Raw genomic sequence first — 26,743 nt, 5'->3', positions numbered from 1 at the left:
AGTTAGCGACAAAACTATGATTGCCCTGATGTAGTGATCCTAAATATGAAAAATGGCTCATCTTACCCCACTCTCCCCTATTGCGGCTCCAAACTGGATTCATGGTTCATGGATCTGCAACCCCTGTAGTTAAGTTATGGTTAATTCAAGGTAACTAATCTGCTTGGTTCAGGTTAGGGAAAGACTCACACATTGTCACCTAATCCAGTGTTAGTAGAAAAGTTTTACTTTAATTGTTAAAAGAAACCAATATAAAGTTGATAATGTAGGTCACTTTAGTGTTTGATGACCATGCAGCTGGATGGAGGTGGTAGAACTGACAGGCTGTACTTTTAATCTTGAATTCTTATTTTAGTAGTTGTTTTCATTGCCACCATCTGTTGGACTGGAAATATTGTGAATATAAATGTATTCTACACTTTGTTCTCACAGATAACATGTCAAGTCAGTCATTGTACTGTAGCCCAGTACTGTCATCAGTGGATTTTTCTCTGGTGAAGTGTCTTTAGCTGTCACTGTTTCCTTCAAGCACTACATGCTAACTACAGATTCTTTTTCTGTATGTCATTCTCTGATGAAGTGTGGTTAAAACCTTTCCAGTCAACACATATTCACTACTGTGCTATGCAGGCTCCTCCACCCCAACCTCTCCACATAAGGACCTAGACAGGACTAGAAGAGTTGTTTTTTATGAAAATGTCACTGCTGGTAACTTTGAGTAGGTTTGTCTGGCATGAAACTTTAAACATTGGCTGACTAATAATGGGTTGCTCGGAGATTACTGTAAAGACAGCTTTCATCATGCACCCTCAGCCGAGACAATTAGCATATCGAACCCAAACAACGACGTAGGCTTTTCCAGCTTCAGCTAAATGACCCGTAGCAGAGAACTCACCGTGCTGGTGCAGAGGAAGAGAGAAGGGTACTGCGGCCATGGCGGGCCATAATGAGCTGTGATGAGGTTACGTGTGGAACAGCATGCAAGATACTTATCAGAACCGCTGTTGTTGGGAGGCAGTATTCATAGCTTTGATCTAGCATGGGGAGGTTGTGATGATGGAGTTGTGTTTGTGCACACGCTTCACACACACTTGTTTATGTGCTTGGCACTGTGAGTGTATGTGAGTTCGGGATTGCCTGCGTGTTGTGTGTACGAGCATTTTTGTGTATTTGTGCGGCTGTGAAGGAAGATTAAGTGCTCTGCAGAGTGTTTTCTCTCCCCGTCTAGAAGTCATGAACACCTGGCTTAATGGGAGCCACTCTGACTGTGTGACAAATGATGTAACACTGATAGATAAATGCACACAAGACTTTCCCTTTTCTGGCTTGATGCTAAAATTAAAATGTTAATGTCAACCCCAGTAAGGCCGCTGCTGTCGTTGTACAGCTGTTTACAGCAGCCGGAGTTGTAACAAACCAGGTGGTAACAGATTGCTGCCACCAAAAAGTGGAGTCACTGGAGCTGAAAAGAACTTCACTTCCCAACTTTGCGATGTTTCCTGCTTAAACTGGTTTACAAATAAACTATATAAATAAATAAACCAAATTTAAATTATAAATATATCCACTCCTCTTCTGCCTTTGACAAAGAAAATATTTTAATAATGACGGATTGTTGGCCTGCACACCTAAAATCAGTTTTCTGTGTTTAACAAAGCCTCACTTCAGCAGGGAATCAAATCTTGTGGGCTTGACACCTCTCACATTTGTTATCACCACAACCCTCTCCAACAGTAATTGAAATGTGAAAATTTGCACTTGTGGAAGCCAATTTGAAACTAGAAAACTGCTCTCAGAACAACTGTTGATCCTATTTAAGTTGTTTTGAATCACACATAAATATAATGTTAAAAAAAGATAATTTGTGTTTGAAAACTGCCATGATTAAAGTATTATAATACTACATGTATTATTTTATCAAGCTCTGCTGATGATAATTGTCAGTCAGCTGGACTTTGTCTGTTGATGGTTTATAAAGCAGTCACTGCTGTACAATGTAGCACACAAACAACAACTTTCTATAAATATAATTACATCTGTGGTTATGTCATATAAACACTGACAATCAGAGGCAGATTGACCACGGCCCCTCTAGGGACAAGTAAGTGTTTTCGGGTGCCATAATGTGACCGATGGCCAGCCGCAGGCCGCAACTGTAGCATGGGAGGATGGTCTGTGTAATAACAAACGTCAGGGTCTCTCACAGGGAGAAAAGGGGAACCTCGGTTTATTGTTATAATGTCAGAGTGCATAGGGTTTATTACACATCCAGTCTGTTTTTAATATCAGTAGACATACCTTGTATTTCTGCTTTCCAGTGCAATATATCAGTGGTAAACATCACCAGGGTGTCCTGAAAGAAAGTATACAACTCATGGTGCACTGTGGCTGTATTTATCTTGTGTGCCACATGATGTGGTATTTACAATATATAGCCCCAAACCCAGTGATTTATTTATCTTGGTTATTTAGGGACTTACAATGTCCTGTATATGGGCAAATCTTGAAAATTCATATTTGTTGTGTGCCACATGAGCTGTAGATAAAATAACAACAAAATAACCAAAGACAATATGCCAGGATATACTTAATGATGTATAAATAAATTAAATCCAAGATGGTTCAGAGAAAGCACCAGTGCAGCTGAAAATGTTAAAGAATATGGGTGGACCTAATTGTAATAGAGCACTGAGTTTTGCCCTAATCAGTTAGTATTGAGTGACATATCAGTCCCAATGAAGTCATTATCAGTTGAGATTGAAGCTGAGGTCAGGCTGGATGCAGGCCCTTCTTTGAACTTTCTTTTTCTTAATTAAATGGTATTGAGCAAGACCCACCCAAAAACTACTGTGGTTTGTTATTTTTTTTTATTTTACTGTCCTGTAACAATTAGTTAGTAATTTATCTATTTAATCAAGTAAATTAGTTTTTTTTAAAATTTTTAAAAGAAAAAATATTTAAAAGGGGGAAAAAAAAGGGGGGGGGGGGGGGTGATGATGCACAATGAAATGCAACGATGGTAGTCTTTTGGGATTAACAGAAAAACGTAATAGAATAAGGTAGTTTTCCCATAATCCATTTAACTCCTTTTTAGTAATACTGTATTTTGATTAACCTGTGTGGTTACGTGTGTGCATGTGTTAGAGAGTGTAATTGTGTATGTGTGTCGTCTGTCCAATCACTTCCAATAAAATGGTCACACTAAGTCCACGATTAGCCTGTCATGAGGTGTGTAATTTGGGACATTAGGGTGCAAACAGTGATGTTGTCTCCTTTTGTTTGTCATGGAAAATTCTATTTTAAAGTCATTTTCCTCTAAACTGTTGTTTAACCTCACACGTAAGCACAAGGACAAGAGCATTTAAAACAACAGTGTAGATTAAATTTGGGACTGAAAACCACGAGCATGGTTAAAAATAAAACAAAATAGGCTTCTAATTTGTGTAAATCAGCCACAATGTATTTGGAACTTATGTGACCTTCCAAATCATTTAAGAAATCCAGATGGCAATACCATCAAACACTGTCTATATTGTATGGTTAGTATTACGTTTAGGATCCTGACTCTGTGCTGCAGAAAATAACAACATAGTTTTCTTGTTACAAATTACAATTCTTCCGGTGTTAAAATGTATTTATATCCATGAACACACCTAATCCAATAAGTGCAGCTCAGTAATGCAATTCAAGCTTGAAAAAACTGTTTTCTATGTTTTAGGTCAACAAGTAAATTTTGTCAATATTGCTACTTCACATTTAATTAAACAACCAGAAACCTCCAGCTCTTTTTGGGGAATGAAAAAAAAAAAAAAAAAAAATGAATTTAATTCAGGCAAAAACTATTAATAATAAAATGTATTTGAGTTAAAAATATTTATATATTAAAAGTATTCAATATAAGGATTGAACATGTTGACTGCATTATCCAATATTTGGCCACTAGGGGGCAGAAAAACTCAAGGTGACAAATGCACAGCTCCAATATATCACCTTATTAAGTTTCTGTGACTGATGTGTTAGGGAGCAGTCGCTTTGTAATCACGCAGCAGACACAGCTTAGCATTCCTGATTAGTCCAATATTCACCTTTAGCTCTGGTTTGGTCTCCTCCAGCTCTTGGCTCTTTTAGGTCAAACGCGTTGCAGACTTCTTTTATCCAACTGCAGCTATTTTTATGAGCATATATTATATTTAATGTACAATTTTCATTTGTTCATTTTCATGACCAATCATCACATAACTTTAGTAAAGTAAAAACTCTTCTGAAAGATTCCAAACAAGGAAATTCTCAAGTACCAATATGCATTGTGCTACAGAACATCAGTATTTGGTCAATCTCCCACCTCTGGGGACCTTCAAGTATGTCTGGCCAAACTCCTCTTAGTAATGTCACAGCTGGTGTTTTGTCATTGAGAGCTGATGGAAGACATCACTGATTGGTACATTTAGATAATAATCTTTCACCAAAACATTCAAAAAAGAACAACATCTTATGTAATACCCAGAAGAGCTGTGTGTGTGTGTGTGTGTGTGTGTGTGTGTGTGTGTGTGTGTGTGTGTGTGTGTGTGTGTGTGTGTGTGTGTGTGTGTGTGTCATGGATGACATACTGTATAGAGCACTGAGTGAACTGTCCTGTATCTCCTTGAGGGAGAACCACTGACAATATGGGGCCACCGGCACAGTGAACACTTGATCCCAGAGCACAGAGCTGCGATGGGAAACAACATAATCTAATGTACAGCTCAGTTTATTAAAATAAACTCACCTAAACCCCACATCGTCCATTTCTTTTTTTCTTTACGTTATAAATATAATGGTGAATGTCAGAATTTGAAATACTCCTCATGGTGGTCAGCCGTCTATTCACCAACACTTTTGGTCAACACTAAAAATTGTTCCACATCATTCCACAAGGTATATTAAATTGCACATTACCATAGCAACAGCACTGAAGCTTCACACTAATTAATTCTCTGGTGATAGCTACCTAACCATGAATTAAACTGACTACAAACTAACGAAACATCACTGTTTTGAATTGGTAAGTCAGTGCACTTTCAGTGGAAAATACTGGACAGGGTTGTTGTTCACTTCCTCCTTGTCCATTATTGTCTTTAAACAGGCTTCCTTATCATGTGTTACCACTTATAATAGCGGTAGTGAGTGAATTAGTTTGATTTATTACATCACAAATCATTATTTGTTTAGGAAACGTGAGTAATCATGTGTTTTTACAAGGTAATTGAAAAAAATGTTTTTATAATGGGAATCAGGGGGCAGAGGACTGATTTGTGCACTAAAGTACGTCTGATAACAGTAAAAGATTCATCTGAAACTCTACAGTATGTCTCAAATATATTAAATTATGAGTTTCGAGAAAGAGTACCACCCCTGTAATCTGAGTCACATCTTCCTTTACAAGAAAATAAGAATTCAGTCCTCAGTCAGTTTCCGTCATTTGTAATATTTCATCACAGTCATTCGTTTTTTTCATAATTTACATTTTTTGGGGCAAAGTCAAAGGAAGTTTTGTAGCAGGAGTTCAAAAACATATTGGGCAAAACCGGACTGGGCAGTAGATGAGTCAGGGAAATGATGATGGACTGAAGTTTTCCTCTTTCAGGTCTGAGGCACACTGTGGTGGGAAAGTCTGATGAGATGAACTGTTTCTCAGTCACAACCCTCAGGCAAGAGCCACAGTTGTTCCCCATTTCCACCTTAACTCATTCTTCTCCTGCTGCACTGGTTACAGCCCTCTAATATATCACTGTTGATAAATCAACCAGCCGGTGACGTCAGAGATTGGTCTCTGTTCTGTGGATGTTCTGAAGGGGGTCATTGATACATGTGCAGTGGAATAGTGTTATATTTGGTGATAATTTAGTCTGTTTGTCTGTATATATGTGTATATACAGTGTGTATGTGTATATATATATATATATACTGTGTTTCACCTGAAATTTTTTCTTTAAATTCATTTGGTATTATATGTACATGTGTTGTTTTAATCTCTTTCTCTGAACATACTGGGTATATTTTCATTAATTCTAAATGTATTCATAGTAAACCAGTTAGGGCCGCCCCAACTTCCACTGTAGCATTACCTCAGAACACTGTAAACATTCAAAGTACCTCCATGTGTGAGTTAAACCAAGCATCAGTTTTTGGTTTGACGTTGCAATATACTGTAGCACCACCTTGTGTCTTATATAAGACAGTGTACACTCAGAGTAAATTCACAAGAATGGACAGTATTTCTAGGAAGTGAGAGGAACACTTGGCTAATTTTCAACCTCATCTTTATGACCTTTACATATGCTGTCATCATTGTATGCATGTATTTGCAAAGAGTCTAAATCCTACACCTGATGATTCGCGCACAGGCCAAGCAATATGTCTTCTTGGTTTCAAAGCCCAAACTTTAATCTTACTTCTATCTTAGAACAAGAAGGACAGTCAGAGGCGGTTGCTTTATACCTCTGTGAGTGCTAAAATGCTCTCTGCCCTTTTCAAAGAAATGTCCTGGTTAAATACAGGTTTAAGAAGTGTCACATCAGAGGAGTCATCTGAAATGCCCCTTCCTCTCTGGCCAGAGAAAGAAAACTATTGATGGATGAAAAATGAGAAAATAGCAGTTTTGTTATTCTTAAATTCTTGATGCTTTTGAGGCGAAAAAGTAATGTTTGGACAGAAGGGGAAAAACTGTTTTCTACTTAAATTAAAAGAGTTGATTTTGTGTAGACTCACTTTATTAGGCTGAATTTATCAGTCTCACCTCACTGCTGGAATTTTGTAATATGTACGCATGATGTTGTGTTGATAGTATGCTAATGATAAAACTTGCTTTTGCCTTGTGAATCTCCACTCATAACAATGCAACTCTGGAATTTTCCAGTCAGGGAAGAACAGATACAGATGTATGGTACAATGTCTATCAAATGCCATGCCCACATGGTTTCTTGACTTGGGTGACATCTAGTTCCTGTTCATAGAAGCTGAATGTACGTATTGTAAGTGTTGCTTTGGACAAAAGTATCTGCTGTATGAATGTGATGTAAGGCCACAGAGGGTACACAGCTGCCACAAAAAACGGCCTTTACAGGCTAAATAGCCCTCCCTGTGACTGTTAAATTGACATTTGCAATTGGTAAATTCTTTAATCTGAGATCATGATCTATATAACATAATTCTCTAAGGCTGATGGGAATTCACCTTTGGTGGTATCCTGTCATAAAGTGTTGGGCAAGTGCAATTTTTACCCTGTTGGTCCTGATCACAGAACACAGTAGGATCCCCTGGGGGTCCATTAATGTCTGTAATATTCATAGCATCCAAAAGTTTGTCCAGATAAGTGGTAGATGAAGTATTACTTTATTAGGCTGTTTTCTACTTAAATTAAAAGAGTTGATTTTGTGTAGACTCACTTTATTAGGCTGAATTTATCAGTCTCACCTCACAGCTGGAATTTTGTAATATTGCATATGTACACATGATGTTGTGTTGATAGTATGCTAACGATAAAACTTGATTTTGCCTTGTGAATCTCCACTCATAACAATGCAACTCTGGAATTTTACTTAGTCAGGGAAGATCTAACAGATACGGATGTATGATACAATGTCTATCAAATGCCATGCTAACAGGGTTTCTTGTGTTTCTGTGTTACGTTCTTAATTTTACGTCCATTAATGTCTGTAAAATTCATAGCATGATGGCATTCCATCCAAAGCTTTGTCCAGATAAGTGGTAGATGAAGTATTCAAGTTAAGCAATTAGCTACATTTCAATTTATTTTATAACAATGCATCATATTTTATATGGCCATTTGAGTTGTTTTTTTTCCTAATCTGTCAGATAATCTGGAGTTGTATTTATGCTTGCAGCTTGAATTAGAACTGTGTTCTGTTTGTTTTTCTTTGAAACAAAACAGTATGTTGTACCAACAAAAAAAAAGATCACTGCCTGTTGACACGTTGACCTATGGTTTGTGGATTTCAGGCAGGGTTAAGTCAGCACATTGTATGTTTTACTTGTTTTGGTTGCTCAACCTTAACTCTGTGTTTCACTTATAAGTGTAACCATTAGGAAACATTTCACTTAGTTTGTGATATTCTTCAATAATCCAGTTCATGATAATTCACATTTCTTGAATCTGTCCTGCTGGATCTGTGCTTTGCCATGAATTTCAAGCCCCTTAATTCAGATTGGTATGTATGAGCTTTCATGTCCCAGCCCTTCTGTGTATTACACAAGTGTACCTGATAGAAGTTGCAACACAGCAGCTGCACAAGAAATATCGATTTTTAACCTGTTGATTCTGAGGAGTGTTTATTTTGCAAAGACAAAGGTTACATGTTTCACTATCACTGCAGTGACTGCACCATCTCTTTCCCCCTCAGTACAACCACTGAACTGGAGCAAAACATTTAGAATTGATTCAAAGTTCAGGAATGTTCCCCACAGCCTCCTTTTAAACAGTCTAAAGAACATTAGGGAATGAGAGTGAAACTCATTTGCAAAACAAATTATTCATTCTCTGCAAACTCTCGCATGACATTCAGGGATGTAATATTTCAAATAAGTCGAAGTTCAATTTCAAATTAAAGTTAAGCACTGAAAGATTGTGGTCAGAAGTATACCATTTCTTTTTGCTGAACTACAAACATCACACTACTACAGGCAGCTACAAGACCAAAGAAAGATGCTGTTGGACATACAGTAAATACATGGTTTGTGTGGCGATCTACTAGGGTAATATGCAGTGGTAGAAGAAGTACTAAGATCCTTTACTGAAGGAAAACACCATTAATGTAGAAATACTCTACTATATAACATTTAGGAGAATCTATTGACAGAATAAAATATGAATAGCTGTTTTTATTGTGTTTTTGTTACCTTAGAATGAACCGTTTCTATCTACAGAGGCAGCATGTCAACTTGCACTGCTTGTGTTTCCTCACACAAGTTTCTAATAGTGGAGATTTTAATTTAAAACCTTAAAGGACCAGTGTGTAGTATTCGGTGGCATCTAGTGGTTTAAATGCAGATTGCAACCATTTGAATAAAAGCTCAGCCTTCCAAGCATGTAGGAGAAACTAGAGTAGCCACGAAACTCACAAAAAATGTGAATGGCCCTATTTAGTTTTGGTTTGTCTATTCTGGGCTACAGTTGAAACATGGTGGCTCAACATTGCAGCCTCCATAGAAGAGGACCTTCTCCCTCTCTAGTTAAAAACATCTCATTCAGTGAAAACATAAATAAATATGCATGACTATGCATAAATAAATAACCATATTATATTCCATTTCTGCCAATAGGTCCTCCTAATACACACAAATTCCCCTTTAAACAGTACTACAAACAGTCACTACAGCTACAAAGCTTTCTGTTTCTTTACTGTGACGTAATCAAGCCCAGGAGGTGTAAATGTATTTAATGATGACAATGATGACCTGATACTGCTTTGGTCAGCTTGTTCAGCTGCATAATGAGCTATATGTTTGAATAGACTTCTGTTTCATTATTGACATCATTCTTTAACTTTTTGATTATGACTACTGTACAAAGATTAAGCCTAAAGAGTGGATCAAGTGACTTCCAGTCCGCTGACTGTCCCCTATTGATCCCAGAGAAGAGAGTTTGACTGCAGGGCTGATTAACTCCCGACTGATAAGCTCCATTGTGCAAGTCTGTACAGTAGCTGATTGGTTGGCAGATAGATCAACTGATGCAGCATTACTGGGGCCGAAAAAGGGGGTGTGGGTCAATGGTTATATTTACCTATGATGACATGAAGGTCAGTAAGGTTTGTGTCAGTAAGGTTTGTGACAGTGTGTGTGTGTGTGTGTGTGTGTGTGTGTGTGGGTGTGTGTGTGGGAGGGAGAGAGAGAGAGAGAGAGAGAGAGAGAGAGAGAGAGAGAGGGTGTGCTTATAGTAAACAGTAGCAGAATATAAAAGGTCACCATATCCCTCATGTCATCACATCTCTCCTACGTGAGTGTGTGAGTGTGTGTGTGTGTGAGAGTGTGTTTGAGAGACAGAGTAATCCCAGGCCTTTACCATGAAGCACTGTGTGTTATTGCCGCTGCTGCTGGCGTTGGGGTGCATGCACGTCCACGGTGCTCCGGTGGACCAGGCTGGCATGGAGCAAGGGTCATGTGATGACGCAGCAGCGATTGGCGCTGCAGGACTGGCTCTCACCAAGATCAACCAAGACCGGCAGGATGGCTACATCTTCAGCCTGCACCGCCTGTCCAGTGTTCACATGACGCCACATGTAAGTCCCGCCACTGAGTGCCGCCATGACACTGAACCCAGACCAGCTCATTTAATGTTCTTGGTGCTGTACTGTTTCCCTAGAGAGCAGACCAAGGCCATGTAATCATTTCAGTTAAAAGACAGGGCAGGTTTGATTATCAGGGTACTCATTTTTTTTCTGGGTACAATCCATTTTAAATTTCCTTGCTGAGATCTTGAAATGCGAAACCATCAGAAACAGATGAAGACTGGATACCATGAGAGAAACTTAAGTTGTGCTATCTTTAATGTCCGTTTGTCTATTTCATTGTAAAGTGCATTGCATTGTAGGTTAAAGTTAAACCAGGAGATAGCTCTACAAATGGACAGTTAGGTAATGTTCAATCCTGTCAAGAAAAGGATTTAGATAAGTGGGTTTAAGATAGTATGTTGAAATCCTGTCTGGTGGGTTTTTAAATGTATTTCCAAACCAAATGTCCATCATGGGGTTAAAAGTTGATTAAGAAACCCACGCTCAATATAGTGGCCAATTTAACTGCAGCGAATCTGTAGTGTTGACCTGAAGTGACAACGAGTAGGTAAGACAACCGCAAGAACGAAGCAAGAAGCTAGTTAGCAATACATAAAAAGCTGAGGCAAGGAAAATTTATAAGAGAAGATTAAAGAATAAGTAAGTAAGTAAGTAAGTAAGGCTTTATTTATATAGCACCTTTTTGGCACAGAGATCCAAAGTGCTTTACAAACAACAAATAAACATAAGGGTATAACCATACCCATCATCAAACAAACATAGGGAGCATGTAAATACAAACAAAGAAAGATAAAACAAGAGAGAAAGAATAAATTAAAAGAGAGACGACAGATGAGGAAACAAACAAGGAGATGTATAAAAAGGCTTGCCTGTGGAGGTGGGTTTTGAGTGACTTAAGGTGGGAAATTATAAATCAGGATTTAGTCTGCCAGAGCTTATCTGGCAGGTCGTCCCTAAATATGTTTTAGGTTTTGAAATTCATTATAAGTTAATTATGAGTGATTCAAATCACAAATAGCATCAAACATTGAAGTCAAGGATGTAATTAATGATGTGTCAGCTATGTAGCAAAGACAGATCTGTATTGATTGTGTGGAAATTAGGCGATACCACGGATTACTGGAAGGGTTACAGTTGTCATGGAAACATTAATTTATCATCAGTTGAACCATCACACAGTGAAATGAGAAGATCATTTCCATCAGGAAGTAATTGACTATAATTATTGCTTGATAATTGTGTGGTATGCGTACATTCTGAAGTGTGTGTGTGTGTGTGTGTGTGTGTGTGTGTGTCACAGGGAGGCAACGGCATGGTTTTCTACCTGACTCTGGACGTCGTTGAGACCAACTGCAGTGTCCTCAGCAAGAAAGACTGGAAGACCTGTGAGGCTCGTCCCACACATGACACACCGGTTAGATAACACACGTACACACACTCTTGCATGCACATATGTTCCTAAACAGGTCCACATCTAGTGTATACTGTTATGGCCTTTTTTTTTTTTTACAACAAAAAAAAAGTCTTTTTATCATTATGTTGTGTTGTGTGTTTTAAATTCTATTATGTTTTATTTGCTTGCATTCATGTTTTATACTTTCCTGCTCTTCCATAAAGATTAGTTAAGATAAGTTAGCAGAAAACAACTTCTAAAATAAAAAAAGTAATATAAAAGTAGTAAAACAAAAATCTGAATATAAATTAAGTCTTCTTTCTTTGTATATGTGCAGCACATTAAATATTGCATGTGTGTATTATTGTTTTGGTCTTTGCAGGTATATGGACAGTGCAAAACTGCCATCTTCATCAATAAAGTGCAAAGAGTGGTCCGTCTCTACAAATACAACTGTGTTATCAGACCAGGTAAGAAAAATACTAATAATAACAGCAATTGTTCTTTCTTTAATTAACATTAATTCATCTTAAAATTCTGCCAGTGTGGTGAAACAGTTCAATATCTTCTCAGTTTAGTTGAGCTTGTTTGACTCTCTTGGAAAGAAGTGAAACATATGACAGATTTTTAATAAACTACCTCAGATTTGGTGCATTGCAAAACAATAATAAGGCACATGCACGTTGAAATTCAAAACCACTTTCCTCTCTGCTCAGTTCCTGCAGCTAAGGTGGCTGAAGTCTGCCCTGACTGCTCGTCTCCCATCGCCATGGACAACGCTGAGGTTCAGAAGGCACTGTCTCTCTCGCTGGAGAAGTTCAACAAGGAGACCGGGTTGGCCAATCGTTTTGCTCTGCTCAAAGTCACCCGCGCTACCTCCGGGGTGAGTTTTCCAAATGTCCAGAACACAAATGTATCTCATGACCTACTGTATCCTCCTGGGTAAATGGTATGGTGACTGATGGTGACTGTTTGTTCAGAGGGAGGATGAATTCTCTTGTGGCTAATACCAAAAATATCAAAACTCTCGAGGGAGTCACTAAATTGTGGATGAATCAAAAAATATAATTAGCATTGTTTCTTTCACATAAACATTGAAAAACTTGTTGCAGGAGCAGGTGAGCAAACAAAATTACCATTCTAGAAGGTTCAACAAACTTACCATTACATAGAGTTGTACTAAATCAAAGTGATATTCCACCCAAACATGTTTTATGTATTCAAAACATTATTAAACACCGGATTTATGTCAGTTATTTATTCAAAATCTGACAATTTCCAACATAAAATTAGCACTGAATCTTCCAGAGAAACACTTTTCTGAGGTTAATCCAAATGCTTGCTATGTAATAAACAGAAATATTTTTTTCCAAAAATGGTTTAATCCACTCCTCTCATAATCCTCATGACCGACCCCTTTGAACTCCCATCTTAAGTGTGTTCAGTGGTCCCACCTCCTGCTCTTCCATCCGTCAGTTATTTTGATTATTCCTTTGTTAAAAGTTTTTCTTTCTGTGTGTGTGTGTGTGTGTGTGTGTGTGTGTGTGTGTGTGTGTGTGTGTGTGTGTGTCCAGATGGCCATGAAGATGTATTACAATGTAGAGTACACCATCCAGGAGACCACCTGCCCCAAGAGCGCAGAAGCAGCTGATAAGTGCCCACTCATGGAGTGCGAGTTCGCTGTGAGTCGTGACAAATTGTTGTTTCACAGCATTTTTGAACACAACACAATCTCAAACACTGTTTAGTTAAGCTTGCAGGATCTGTTTCGTATGTTAAAGAGATAGTAATCCTTCATGTTAATTATTGCTTTAGTCCTTCAGTTAAACAGTCAGTCCATGTGTCATGTCTACTTCTTCTCAATGCATCTCAACTCTTGTACTGTCACCAAACCCTGAGAGAGATTCAAGACAAGTTTTTATTCTGGATTTCCATTTGTGTTCATATCAGTTAGCAAGTTTATTCCAGCAGAGCATTCTTCTGAAATTCAGTTGTTCAACTATTAAACTTGACTTTGCCACAGGCATAACCATACCTCTGCTCCATTCTCTCCTCCCTTACTTGTTTTTGCTTGTTCTTCGCTCCTCAGCACAAGGGCTTCTGTAAGGCATCCCTCTTCTACTCTCCCACTAATGATGCTGATACCAGTGTAGAGTGTGAGATCTATGAGCCTGAGGTAAGACTCACTAAGCCATTATAAAACACACAGTGTCACATTGATGTACTGTATTTCTTTCACCTGTCTTCTTTCTTATAGTACAAGAAAAAAACAAATGCTCATGTTTTAAATGAACTAGAATTTAATTTATAAGAAATCAATTAAACATGAATCTGTCCCCACTGATTAGACTTGGATACAACTATTTAATTTCTGATTTGAACAGTTCTAGTTCATGGTTCATCTAATTGATGAGATCTGGTGCAGGGTTGGCACAATGGAGCAAAAACTTCAATTAATCAATCAAACAGGTTGCCTTGCACTGCCTGACCTCTTTAAAGCCATTATTTATATACCATACAATGTACAAAACTACAACAATAAGATCCCAGTAATAAAGTGGAATTCTCCTTCACAAATAGCTCCGAAAGCAACACATCCTCCTACTTAAACGACAGAATAGGTTGAATGACTCCCAAAACGAATGAGTACATTACATGGTTATCATTGTGAAACAGTTACAGTTTGGTTAGGTTTAGAAAAAGATCATGGTTTGGGTTAATACATATGGTATGTTATGTAAGTAAGAGTTAGGGTTAGTAAGTCACATACTTAATATAACTTGAACTTTAAATAAGTTAATGTTTGGTTTCCCATGGGACCCCAGTCTCCTGGGTAAAAGTCTCGTGGGTTTTTTTACCTATCCATCTATCTACCCCAAACTCCTCTATATGTGGACTTTCTCGCTTTTCATACTGCTCCAGTCATAGTTACTACGGCCACTAGAGGTCACCACCTAACAATAAACATACATATATGTCGTAATAAGCCGCTAGCACAATCGACCTATACAGCATTCTTGTTATGCAGTTTATGCTGTATCTTTATGGTTTATAACCATGGTGGTTATATCAGAACTGGTATGCACCATACATCACAATTTTTTTTTTTTTACTGTGTTTTCCAGGCTGCTGAGAGAGAGAAGAAACTGCACCTGCTAGGCGGAGAGACTGACCACAGCCACACTGACACACACGGACACAGCCACACCCACGACCAAGCACACGCTGCCGACCAGTCTCACACACATGACCACGTGCACGACCACACCAAGAGCCACTCTCAACACAACAGAACCCTCCAGCACGCTCACGACAGCGACCACCACCACACACATGACCACGAGGCAGGCAGCGGCCACAGGCACGCTCATGATCACTCCCATGACCATGGGCATGGTCACGATCACGTGCACACTCATCACGCCAAGGCACACAACCACAGTGGTGACTCACCCAACCACCACCACGACTACAAGCATGGTGACGCAGTACACACCCATGAGCACGACCACGAGATCGCACTGGACCACGACCACAAGCACGCTCACCTTCACGAGCACGAGCACCACCACCATCATCATGACCATGACCACGAGACCACAGTCCACGACCACCCAGAGGGCACAGTGAGGATGCTGCCCGCCATGGACCAGCCCATGACCCTGCCTGCCTTCCCTGATGTCCCCGTCGGTGGCCCAGAGGTGGGAGTCACCCTGCCTGCCAAGCCCAATCCCCAGATCCCTGAAGAGAATGAACCCGTCATCCTGCCCTTCCCTACCTCAGTCTCAGCCAAGTGCCCCCCTGCAGTGATAGGCACCACCCTGGTGGAGCAAGTCTTCAATGAGGACCCCATGTTCAAGCCAGCTGCATAAAGTAGCTTGTGGAACCCGCCTGGGAACTGATCTTTAAAAACTCACATAAAAACAGAGACTGAAGGGTAGTGAAGACAGGAATTTGCTCCAGACAAAATGGTGGTTTATTATAAGCACCGAAAATTTAACTTTTCTTGTCTCTCTTCACTTAAACCATCTACCCTACCAAAAAACTACATTTACATCAACATCATTTCTCTATTGGTGGGAAACTGGTGCAAAATAATCTGGTCATTTCCTTTTTTACAATCCTCAGAGACTACAAAACTGTAAACACTGACCACAATATGCCCATATTCACATGGCGGGACCATCTTCAACAGTTCTTCATCTTGAGTCACTACAATCAAGCCATCAAACATGAAAGTTTTCTATGTTTGCATGTTATCTAAATAAAAAAATAATTTGATATACCACAAATACTCATCCAGTGTTTTCTGTATTGATCAAAGCCAGCCATTTTGTGTTGATTCCATGCGTGTCCCCAACCCCCACAACCCCCAGTGTTTCCTGCCAGATGATCTCAGTCCTGTCACTTTCTTCAAAAAAAAGAACAAATGAAGGGTTTACATAAAAGGCAGCAGATGGATTTTCAAAAGGATAGTAGGTGTTTTATTAATTTGCTGACAATAGGGCAAAGAAAGTTACACCATTATAAAATTTTAAAACGCGTCCTTTCCTGATGTAAGTATATATTTACTGTGTAAGTATATGTGTACCCACAGCGCATAATATCTAGATTTTCAGGTGATTATATACTAATACCTATAAATATTTTATTACATTTCTGCCACAAAATTATCGTAAATCTTACACAATGGACCTTTTTAACATGTTATAGAATAGTAATGAATGTTATGAATAGTATAAGAATGTTTATGGTAAATATTCTTTAATAAAGTTACTTGTTTAAGAAAGCTGCCTTCTAAGTACGTTTGCGTACCCATACCGGTGCAAAATCTTTTAGTCACCAAATCAGTAATCTGTGAATGCTTCTTATTGCACTGATTTTGTATGCTATCTTGCCAAATAATTTCATTTGCATTTGGTGGGAACATACCATTGGATAGTTCAGACCTCCACAGGCAGACGGATACTCTAAATTTGTTATTTGAATAATAGCGAACTTTTCATCTGTGTTAGAATTCACATAGTAAAAGCTGATTTTTGGAGAATATCTAAATTGAAAATATTAGGGCTATATGAAAAATTATAAATTGGCAAAACGTTAAGTCAGTGACAGAGTCACTGAGTTATTCTATTAAAATGTATCATTCTGCTAAATACCACCAAGAAAGAGCTTAACATGTATATAATATCTGCATGTTTGAACTAAATTTGTATGATATGTTCAAAGATTATAGCAGATTAAATTTAACAGCCAAAGCCTGGAAGATTTTGGCAAGCCAGCCGGCTATATGAGATTGTATGGAATATGAATTTCAATATGGTGCAGATTGGGTGGCGAAAGGGCTCTCTGTCATTTTGATGCGTTTCATTCAATGTAAAACATGTATGTCATTACAGATGTGAGTAGTTTCTCCGTGTGTTTTTAGTCACTATGCTGTATTGACACACCAGTAATTTTGGGCCACAATGCTATAAGCCTCATGCCCTCCTTGAATAGTGTGTGTGTTCAAGCACCAACACTGCCCACTAGAAGTGTATGGCACAACGTCACCGTGCTTTGGGGAGTGGGTGTGTAGACCCCAGCCAATAACAGCACGCAGGATGTTAACCTAGCCACCAATTGCCAGATCGTAACCATCTGTAACCAGGAGGAAGCTAAACCCTACTCATTCTGCGTTGAAGTCTGATCAACATAAACGGGTAACTGCACTAACACATAAAGGAAGGTATGTATTTAGCTATATTTATAGCAAAAATGTTGGTATTTGTCTTTTTTGTGAAAATATTTCGATAGAAGATAATGAGAAGTGGTTTACGCTGTAGCCATTTGCAAAGTTTCTACATTTTGGCCCATGTTTTCACCTCCACTTGTACTTGTACAAGGGGAGTTGATTCCAAGCGGTCAACAGCTCCCATACTCTGTATAGGAGCAAGCTACAGACTTTTTACATACTGTAGATTTTTGATGAGGTGTTCCTTTTAACAATAATATTGTCACATCAAAGAAATTAAATTAGGTGTGCTGTATTTGATTCTGCTTTTCTTTTATTTAGTTAAATTCCCCTGTTCCCCAGTGAACTATGACCCCTCAGCCAGTCACTGACCTACCAAGCAGCAGATAACAGCTGTTTGTTCATCCTTTACCATCTGTCCAACCCTTTTTGTGATTTCGGTGTGTGTGTGTGTGTGTGTGTGTGTGTGTGTGTGTGTGTGTGTGTGTGTGTGTTGGAGGATGAGTGTGTACCTGCTAGTCCTGTGTCTGGCTTTGCTGCAGCAGGAGGGGGGAGCCAGTTCAGACCCTCCAGGCTGCAATAGCACTGAGGTGGTGAGGGTGGCGGAAGAGGCCCTGGAGCAGATCAACCAGGACCGGACACACGGATATATCCTGAGCCTGAACAGACTGTACGACGTCTCTCATACTCCTGAGGAGGTGAGGGTGAACTCTTGTACACATGCATGCACACACCGTTTTTTACACCATTTTCCATCTTGACAGACTTATTTACAGAGAGAGGGCAGAAACAGTGGATGGATGAGGAGCTTTGTTTGCAGCGAAATAAGAAGAAAAGTAACTGTGTTAACGTGTGTGTCCAGGAGAAAGATGGGTCACTCTACAAACTGACCATTGATGTCTTGGAGACCAGTTGCCATGTCACCAGCAGGAAACCATGGAAACAATGTGGTGTCAGAGGTATTGGTAGTGCACCAGTAAGTACAACATGGTGATGTATCCTCACTCTTAAAATAACCTCAACCCAGGGCCAAACTATAACTGAGCCTGCATTTTGTTTTTCATTCATTTAACACTTTATGCTTTTTTTAAGTTTTTTGTTCAGTTTTTATTCACTTTCCATCCGAAAGAAACCCTGAGATTTGTTTGTTTGTTGACCTGGTTTAGTCATTTGTGCATGTGTCTTGCTGTGTTTTAATTCTTCAGGTGTATGGAGAGTGTGATATGTCTGTCTATGTTGACTCTCAAGTCACACTTCAAAACTACTCCTGTGCAATTCGTGAGGGTAGGTCTATGGAGTCTGCGACTTCCTAGATGGACTGTTAAATAAACTCTTTGCCACAGCTACATTCTATTGACCGCTGACCCTGTTCATTCTTGTTTTTAGTTTCTGCCAGGGGACTGTTGCGTACTTGTCCGGACTGTCCCACAGTTATCGACCTGAATGGGCCCCAAGTCAAGGAGACAGCAGATCTTTCCCTCCAGAAGTTCAATAACGAGAGCCGCCTGACCAACTTCTTTACTCTCGAGAACATTACAAGAGCCAGTATGCAGGTTAATAAAAAAAGGAAATGATCAAGTAATCAACTGAATGATGTTTGTTTTGAGTGGAGATGCACAGAGATAAGGCTTAATGTCAAAATCTAAGACTACATTTCCCACAGATGATGTATATGATTTGTGTGCTTTGTCAGTGGGTTGTTGGTCCATCCTACTTTGTGGAGTTCACCATTGTGGAGACGGTGTGTTCAAAGACAACAGATGCCAGTGAACTGAGCGACTGCCCACCTATGGACTGTCAGTTTGCTGTGAGTCACACACACAAATGTATTAAGAGTGTTTTAAGACACTGATTTACTGTACCTGATCAGCGCAAGTTCATCGGCCTAAAGTTAAACAAGTATAAAGAATCACCAAATGGCTGTTAGATGCTTATTTTTCCAACATGGAAGACAGTTAAGAATTCTCCTTGGAGAATATGTGTGAGCTTTACCAATGGGAGAAATAGTCATAGCAAGTCATATTTGCAGTTTACGTATGCATTTCCTGATCTGCATGATTTGCTACATATTCTTTTACTATTTAACATAATTGTTCTTCATTGATTATTACTGATTGCAGTTTTAAGGTCCTGATCCCATGTTTGCCTGCTGCTGAGAGTACTGATATTACTTACAGAGAATAGTTTATATGTAATGTAATGTTAGTCAGCAGGCAGACCTGGTGAATTAGTGTCTCAATCTGTTATTGCTATTACTATTATTAATGTTCCTTAAGTTATTTATATTCTTTATATAGTTCCATATTGCACAGTTTATTTGTTTCCAAGGTCTTTGTACAACTTCCCCCATTGAAGTGAGTAATTGTTCCTGAATTTGAATGTCATTTTCTTAATTTTATAAAACTGTTATCAAAATAAGTATTGTTCAGTAACCAGTATCAAAGTCAAGGTATCGGCACCAGTATCCATCTATCCAGTATCTAAAGACATATAAAGATACCCACCCCTACCACTCATGTATACATTTACAAATGAACTTCGTTCCTGAATATTTAATTTATCATGTTTAAACTTCTTTGTATGTGTCTTGTCTGGGCTGTCGAGGTTGTTGTGCACACAAATTTTGAATCCAGACTACTCTTGATCTGTTTTCTCTCAGCATAGAGGCTTCTGTAAGGGCTCACAATTTGGCCGTAGTTTCGACAAGCCATCTCAGAAGTCTATACGGGTGAACTGTGAGATCTACGAACCTCAGGTACCTGTTACAACTGCAATGATGCACCACATAATAGGGCTTAATATATGATATCTATATGAACAATAAACCAGTTATTCTAATCCTCGTACCAATCGATTAAAGGACCAGTTTTAAGGTTGCAGTGGCATTTAGGGAGGAAGCTGCAGATTGCACCCACTTGAATACAGTGTGTAGGACAGGGTGGCCCCGAAAACTTGTGAAAAACATGAATCACAGTATCTGGCGTCAGAGTTTGGTTTGTTCTTTCTGGGCTGTGGTAACATGGTGGTTCAGCATGGTGAGGACAGCAAAGAGGACCCACTCCCTCTGTAGATAATATATATTTTCAGATCATTATACACTAATGAAAATATATCTATTAATATTATGTTCCATTTATGCCAGTAGAGCCTCCTAAATGTTACGCACTGGGTCTTTAATTGCATCTCTGATATCCTGATATATGAAATTTAGATTCATGGAGGCTTTAAGAGAGCATTTCTTCAAAATTGCCATAATAAATACAGTTTATTTTAACACTGAATCTAAGACTAAAGTGATGGTCGCTTGCAGTGACAAAACACACAGAGAAATACCACCCAATTCAGAAGCTCTACAGAGCTTTTTAGTCTTTTTAGAGAGAGCCCTCATCAATATATCACGTTGGCTGTTTAAGCTGATCGCAGTAAACTGTAAACTGTCTCTTTCTCTGTTCTCTCCCGCTGCAGGCTGCCGCTGTGGAGGAGCAAGCCCATGCGAAGGCCAACAGCGGGCACACTGAGCATCAGCACGACAGCCACACACACCTGCACCCTCATGAGCACATGCACTCAGTCACACCCAGCTCAGGCCTCACTGTCTCCAAGCCACAGGGCTCCCTCGGGACTGTGGTCAATAAGCCTGCTCCTCTCAGGTCTTCCCCAGCAGCCAGCTCCTGCCCCGGCCAGGAGAAACTCAACATTAAGATCATGTATAACATGGAGAACTGATTGGCTGGGCCAGGACGGTTGATCTTTGATCAGTTACTTAGCTACATTTTACCTGCATGTTGTAATTAGTTTAGAAAGACAACTGGGACAGGACAGTAACCAACAATAATGAAATTTCATTGATTGTTTGATTAAAGCATTTACATAACTGGAAGTTATGTGATTTTCTGGCATAGTCTGTGTGTGTGTATATGTATATGTACCGGCGTAAGATCACCCATTGCCTATTTGTTGTCACACCAATGCACAAATCTCTGCACTAAATTTTCCTGGGAACACCTGAGGGATTGCCCAATACCTGGGACAATCATTACCATCACTTAAGGTTCTTATGCAATGGAAATATTGTTTACTAGGCTACTCCAGTACATAGGACAGACCTTAGATACTTGGCAACCACAGATATTTCTAGTCTGCTCCGCTCAGCAAACCCTTTCACCCGACCATGGTATAAGAGAACATAATTCTTCTTCTCAGGGTGGATTTTTGTGAACTCATTGTACAATGTGAAGAGGACTAGGGAGCTGACACAGCCCTGAGGGACACTAATGCTGATTTGTCTGGGCTCTCAGAGGGCATTATTGACCCCTACACTCATGGTACAACTACTAAAAATCTTAAAATGAATTCTGATAAAGATCTGTGGGGTCTCTATAAATAATTTTATATGGAGTGCAGTCCAGATCTATTCTATTTAAAAAGTGTTTTAAGATAACTATGCATATAAAATTGCATTGAATTGAATTTAACTGAATTTCTGAACTATCCCTTCCTTCAGAGGAGAAGTCATGGGGTTCAAATTACCTTTTGCATAATTTTCACTTCTGTTCTGGTTCTTAAATGCCTTTTCTTGCCATTACCTCATTAATTATGTATGGTTTGTTGTTGTATATGATCAGTAACAGTCTCAGTAGCATTGTCCATATCCATCTTGTGAAAGATACTCCACTCAGTAATATAAAATTGAATAATGTACTAATATATCATTACATATGATTACAGTCAAACAGGGCAGGCAAACACATTTTTTGCTGTATGGTTTACTCCATTTTCCATATTGTGTTGTATGCTGCAAATGCTTAGTAGTCATTATTACATTATGGGTCGGGCCACACCCATCTTAAAACTCTCTCTTAATTTTGATCTCAACTACACACCTGTAAGGTTTCATGACTGTATCTTGCACGGTTGTGATGCTATTGTGTAGAAAATAGCACAGACCACAGACAGATATTTAAACCTGGCAAAGGACTCAAAGTCGTCTCAGTGGTAGTTCCCGCTACAGTTGATGTTTCTAGGAGCACATTTTCCCATGATCGGAGCCTTCCACAGTGTCCCTGACAACGAAAACATGCAGTAGGTTTTCGATGAGGCATTGCTTTAAATGAGGCTCTAAGGAATTAAATAATAGTGTCACTTAAAATGTAATTAGGTGTACTGTATTCTATCAGCTTTTTTAAATTCCCCTGTTCCCCAGTGCACTATGACCTTTCAGTCAGACTGAGTCAGCCATTGGCCTACCGAGCAGCAGATAACAGCTGTTTGCTCATCCTTTGGGAAAGAGGGGAAAGTCCAGCAACAGTCTCACATGTGTCCGTCCAAATCTTGTTTGGAAAAACTAGGATTACAGGTCTTGCAAAGGATTTACAGACCAGGGTCTGTGTTAGTCTAAATGTTAAAATATCTACCAGGATAGGTTTTCAATTGAGTGAAATTAGGGTTTTTACGTAGCCCATGTTGGAGGATGAGTGTGTACTTGCTGGTCCTGTGTCTGGCTTTGCTGCAGCAGGAGGGGGAAGCCAGTTCAGACCCTCCAGGCTGCAATAGCCCTGAGGTGGTGAGGGTGGCGGAAGAGGCCCTGGAGCAGATCAACCAGGACCGGACACACGGATATATCCTGAGCCTGAACAGACTGTACGACCTCTCTCACACTCCTGAGAAGGTGAGGGTGAACTCTTGCACAAACACACACACACATACGTGCACAAAAGTTTGAACAGGGTTCTAAACCGTATTGCATCTTGAAATATGCAACAGTATTTACACAAAATAGGGCGGAAACAGCGGATGGACAAGCATTGTGGTTGCAGGGAAATGTAAAACTAACTCTGTGTGTGTGTGTGTGTGTGTGTGTGTGTGTGTGTGTGTGTGTGTGTGTGTGTGTGTGTGTGTGTGTGTGTGTGTGTGTGTGTGTGTGTGTGTGTGTGTTTGTGTATCCAGGAGAAAGGTGGCTCACTCTATAAATTGACCATTGATGTCATGGAGACCAAATGCCACATCACCAGCAGGAAACCATGGAAACAATGTGAAGTCAGAGATATTGCTGATGTTCCAGTAAGTACCACATGGTGGCGTATCCTCACTTTTAAAAATAAGCTCAACCTGACCTAATTTGCATTTTTTAATATACTTTTAGACTGATGCCAAAGTTCTGCTTTGTTTAGCACTTGCAAGTTAAATTTATGCTTTTTTTAAATGTATCAGATCATTTTATTTAAATTTTCACGAGTCAAAATTCCAAATCCTTTTCCTGGTGCAATGGATTCCAAATCTAAAAAAGAAATTAAAAGGCTCAAATAAGTTTTGTAGCTCCAGAAAGCTTTTTATTTTATTTTTTACCAAAAATGGCTCTTCTGTACACCTACATCTGTGTGTTTGCGTCCTGCAGGTGTATGGAGAGTGTGAGATATCTGCCTACGTCGACTCTCAAGTCAAACTTCAACACTACTCCTGTGCAGTTCGTGAAGGTAGACGGACGGACTCATTCAGACTCATCTGGGATTATTCTTCCTTCATTACAGGATAACACAAAAACACATTGTGATAGAACACGTTGAAAGTCTATTTTGTTGGCACTTTTCCACTTAGCTTCTTCCCCACTAGTGAGGTGTGAAATTAAGATGCTGATATACACTGAATTGTTTCTCTATGCTCTGTCCTATAATACCTCCCTAAGGCAAGTAAACATGTCATCCATGAATGATTATGCAGGGTTGCTTTTAAAAAAATACTGACAAAATACTATACAGTTTAATTTTTTTCACAATTTGTCTCAGTGACTGAGAACACATCTGAATAAAGCAAGCTACCAGAGGGAAGGGAGGGGTGCTGAGGATAGCTGGAAGGGTTCACACTGCAGGATGGAGGTTGGGGGAGGAGTACCTGTCATTGTATAAAGTTCCAGGGTTAAATCCTTAACAGCCTCAGCTACAATTTAATACTGTTAATTCTTGTGTTTAGTTCCCGCCACTGCAGTGGTGGATGTGTGTCCGGACTGTCCCACAGCTGACAACCTGAATGAGCCCGTCGTCAAGGAGACCGCCAATCTCTCCCTGCAGAGGTTCAATGAAGAGAGCCACCTGACCAACTACTTTACTCTGGAGAACATCACAAAAGCCAGTTCACAGGTTAAGAAAACAATTAAAAAATCAACTAAATAATATTTGTTCGGGGTATCTATGGCCAGAGATTAGGGTTCATGTTTGCAAAAATGCATACAGACGATCTGTCTCTTGTTCTTTGGTTCTTATCAGGTTTGTCCTTCTAGCCTTCTTAGGGCTACATCTTCATTGTTCTGTACTCTTTAAAGGATTGGCTACTAAAATATGGCATAACTAATGTCTTTTTACTTTGAAAAGCGTCAGGGCTGGGTTTTGATGTCGTATGTGCAGCAGTGGCACTTTTATCAGGTTGATTATATTTGGTCATAACACACTGTGTGAGAAAGTTTAGAAATCTTGACTGAGCAAAAACTTTGCAACCGAATTATTATTTTGGTAAGCAGTTTATAGGAGTGTTATAAATACGTATACACATGTATGTAAGTATGATGTCTTTGTGTGTCAGTGGGTTGTTGGTCCATCCTACTTTGTGGAGTTCACCATTGTGGAGACAGTGTGTTCAAAGAAAACAGATGCCAGTGAACTGAGCGACTGCCCACCTATGGACTGTCAGTTTGCTGTGAGTCACACACACACAAATGTATTAAGAGTGTTTTAATACATGATTTACTGTACTTAGAAAAAGTTCTTCAGACTTGTCCAAGCTATTCAACTGTTGTGGATTTCTTTGCTCTCAGCATAAAGGCTTCTGTTTCGGCTCACACGTAGCCATTGAGGACGAGTTTGAAATCAGACTGCCTGTTGGAAAGAAGGACAGCTCATTTCGGAAGCCTGTAGAGGTGAAGTGTGAGATCTACGAACCTCAGGTACCAGCTTCAACTGCAGTGATGCACCACACACTTAATATATCTGATCTGCATGAAGAACAAACTAAGTCTCCTTATCCATGTACCAATCTGTTATTGTATCTCTGACATCTTGATATTCATCCTGAGATTTAGATTAAGGGAAGCTTTAAGAGAGGTTTTCTTAAAAGTTGCAGTAATGAATAGAATTAGTTTTACTGTCTCTTTCTCTGCTCCCGCTGCAGGCTGCCGTTGTGGAGGAGCAGGCCCATGCGAAGGCCGACAGCGGGCACACTGAGCATCAGCACGACAACCACACACACCTGCACCCTCATGAGCATATGCACTCAGTCACACCCAGCTCAGACCTCACTGTCTCCAAGCCACGGGGCTCCCTCGGGACTGTGGTCAATAAGCCTGCTCCTCTCAGGTCTTCCCCAGCAGCCAGCTCCTGCCCCGGCCCGCACAGACACAATCTGGGTTTGGGCAAACTCAGGCTCTGATTGGCTGGACCAGGAGAGATGATCAGTTACTCAAGCTACATTTTACTGCATGTTGTAATTAGTTGAGAAAGACAAGAAATTGTAACTTAAAGTAAAATATGGGAAGAAAATAAGGTATACCGACAATAATCATTGTAAATAATCCGATCACACTGATTGATTAAAGCATTTACATAACAGGAATTTGTATCATTGTCTTGCATAACATGGAAATATATAAATACATATCAGATTAGTTTAAATTAGATTCAACTTTATTGTCATTGCACAAGTATAGGTACAAGACAACGAATTCATAACCAGAAGTGCAAAGTAGTAAAGTGCAGAGTCATTTACATATGTTCAAAAGATGTAAAAAAAAAAAAAAAAAAAAAAAAAATTTAATAACATTATAGATATATATATAAATATACTGGCAAGATATTTACATTATGAATAGTATTAACAGAATGAACGCAGTGAGGTAAATACACTAAGATATATACGGCAATAGTTCTGTGGGGACATTTTAAAATTACTTTTATTAATTACAAGCTAATTGTTATATATTTAACCATAAAAGGTCACTTACACCACACATAGCCTACTTCACTAGTACATGAGGGTTGGACAGAGAAGTCACGAGAGGCAAAGATACTCCGTGAATAAAAGAAGAAGAAGCCATGAAAAGACTCTCCTTATCCTGAGAATCATCACATGTTGAGTGACAACAGTCTGTAATAAAAATATGAATGAACTATAGTAACAAACCCCTCCTCTTTCCCCGTACGACGTCAAGTATAAGGTAACACTATAGAGTGGCCTCCTGTCGCTGTCACCTCAAAATTAGCTCGCCGTGATCGTATAGTGGTTAGTACTCTGCGTTGTGGCCGCAGCAACCCCGGTTCGAATCCGGGTCACGGCAGTCTTTTG

At 39.4% G+C, this 26,743-nt stretch overlaps 1 protein-coding gene and 1 non-coding gene across 2 annotated transcripts; both read left to right on the top strand.

Moving 5' to 3' along the window:
- The first annotated feature begins 9,973 nt into the window (after positions 1–9,973).
- fetub (fetuin B) lies at positions 9,974–26,014 on the top strand. Its single transcript, XM_051377457.1, has 15 exons — positions 9,974–10,277; positions 11,590–11,703; positions 12,065–12,152; positions 12,399–12,565; positions 13,257–13,364; positions 13,772–13,858; positions 14,808–15,551; positions 17,738–17,757; positions 17,916–18,114; positions 18,279–18,392; positions 18,622–18,700; positions 18,803–18,969; positions 19,110–19,223; positions 25,221–25,349; positions 25,574–26,014. The coding sequence occupies exons 1-15, from the start codon at positions 10,062–10,064 to the stop codon at positions 25,829–25,831; spliced, it is 2,604 nt and encodes an 867-aa protein (XP_051233417.1). The 5' UTR covers positions 9,974–10,061; the 3' UTR covers positions 25,832–26,014.
- A 649-nt stretch (positions 26,015–26,663) lies between these two features.
- trnah-gug (transfer RNA histidin (anticodon GUG)) lies at positions 26,664–26,735 on the top strand. Its single transcript has one exon. It is a non-coding gene; the product is annotated as a tRNA-His (tRNA).
- The last annotated feature ends 8 nt before the right edge of the window (positions 26,736–26,743 follow it).

This window comes from Dicentrarchus labrax, unplaced genomic scaffold (assembly GCF_905237075.1).
Source record: "Dicentrarchus labrax unplaced genomic scaffold, dlabrax2021, whole genome shotgun sequence".
Lineage (NCBI taxonomy): Eukaryota > Metazoa > Chordata > Actinopteri > Moronidae > Dicentrarchus > Dicentrarchus labrax.
Note: the sequence above shows the minus strand (reverse complement) of the source record. Positions and strands in the feature narration are given on the sequence as shown.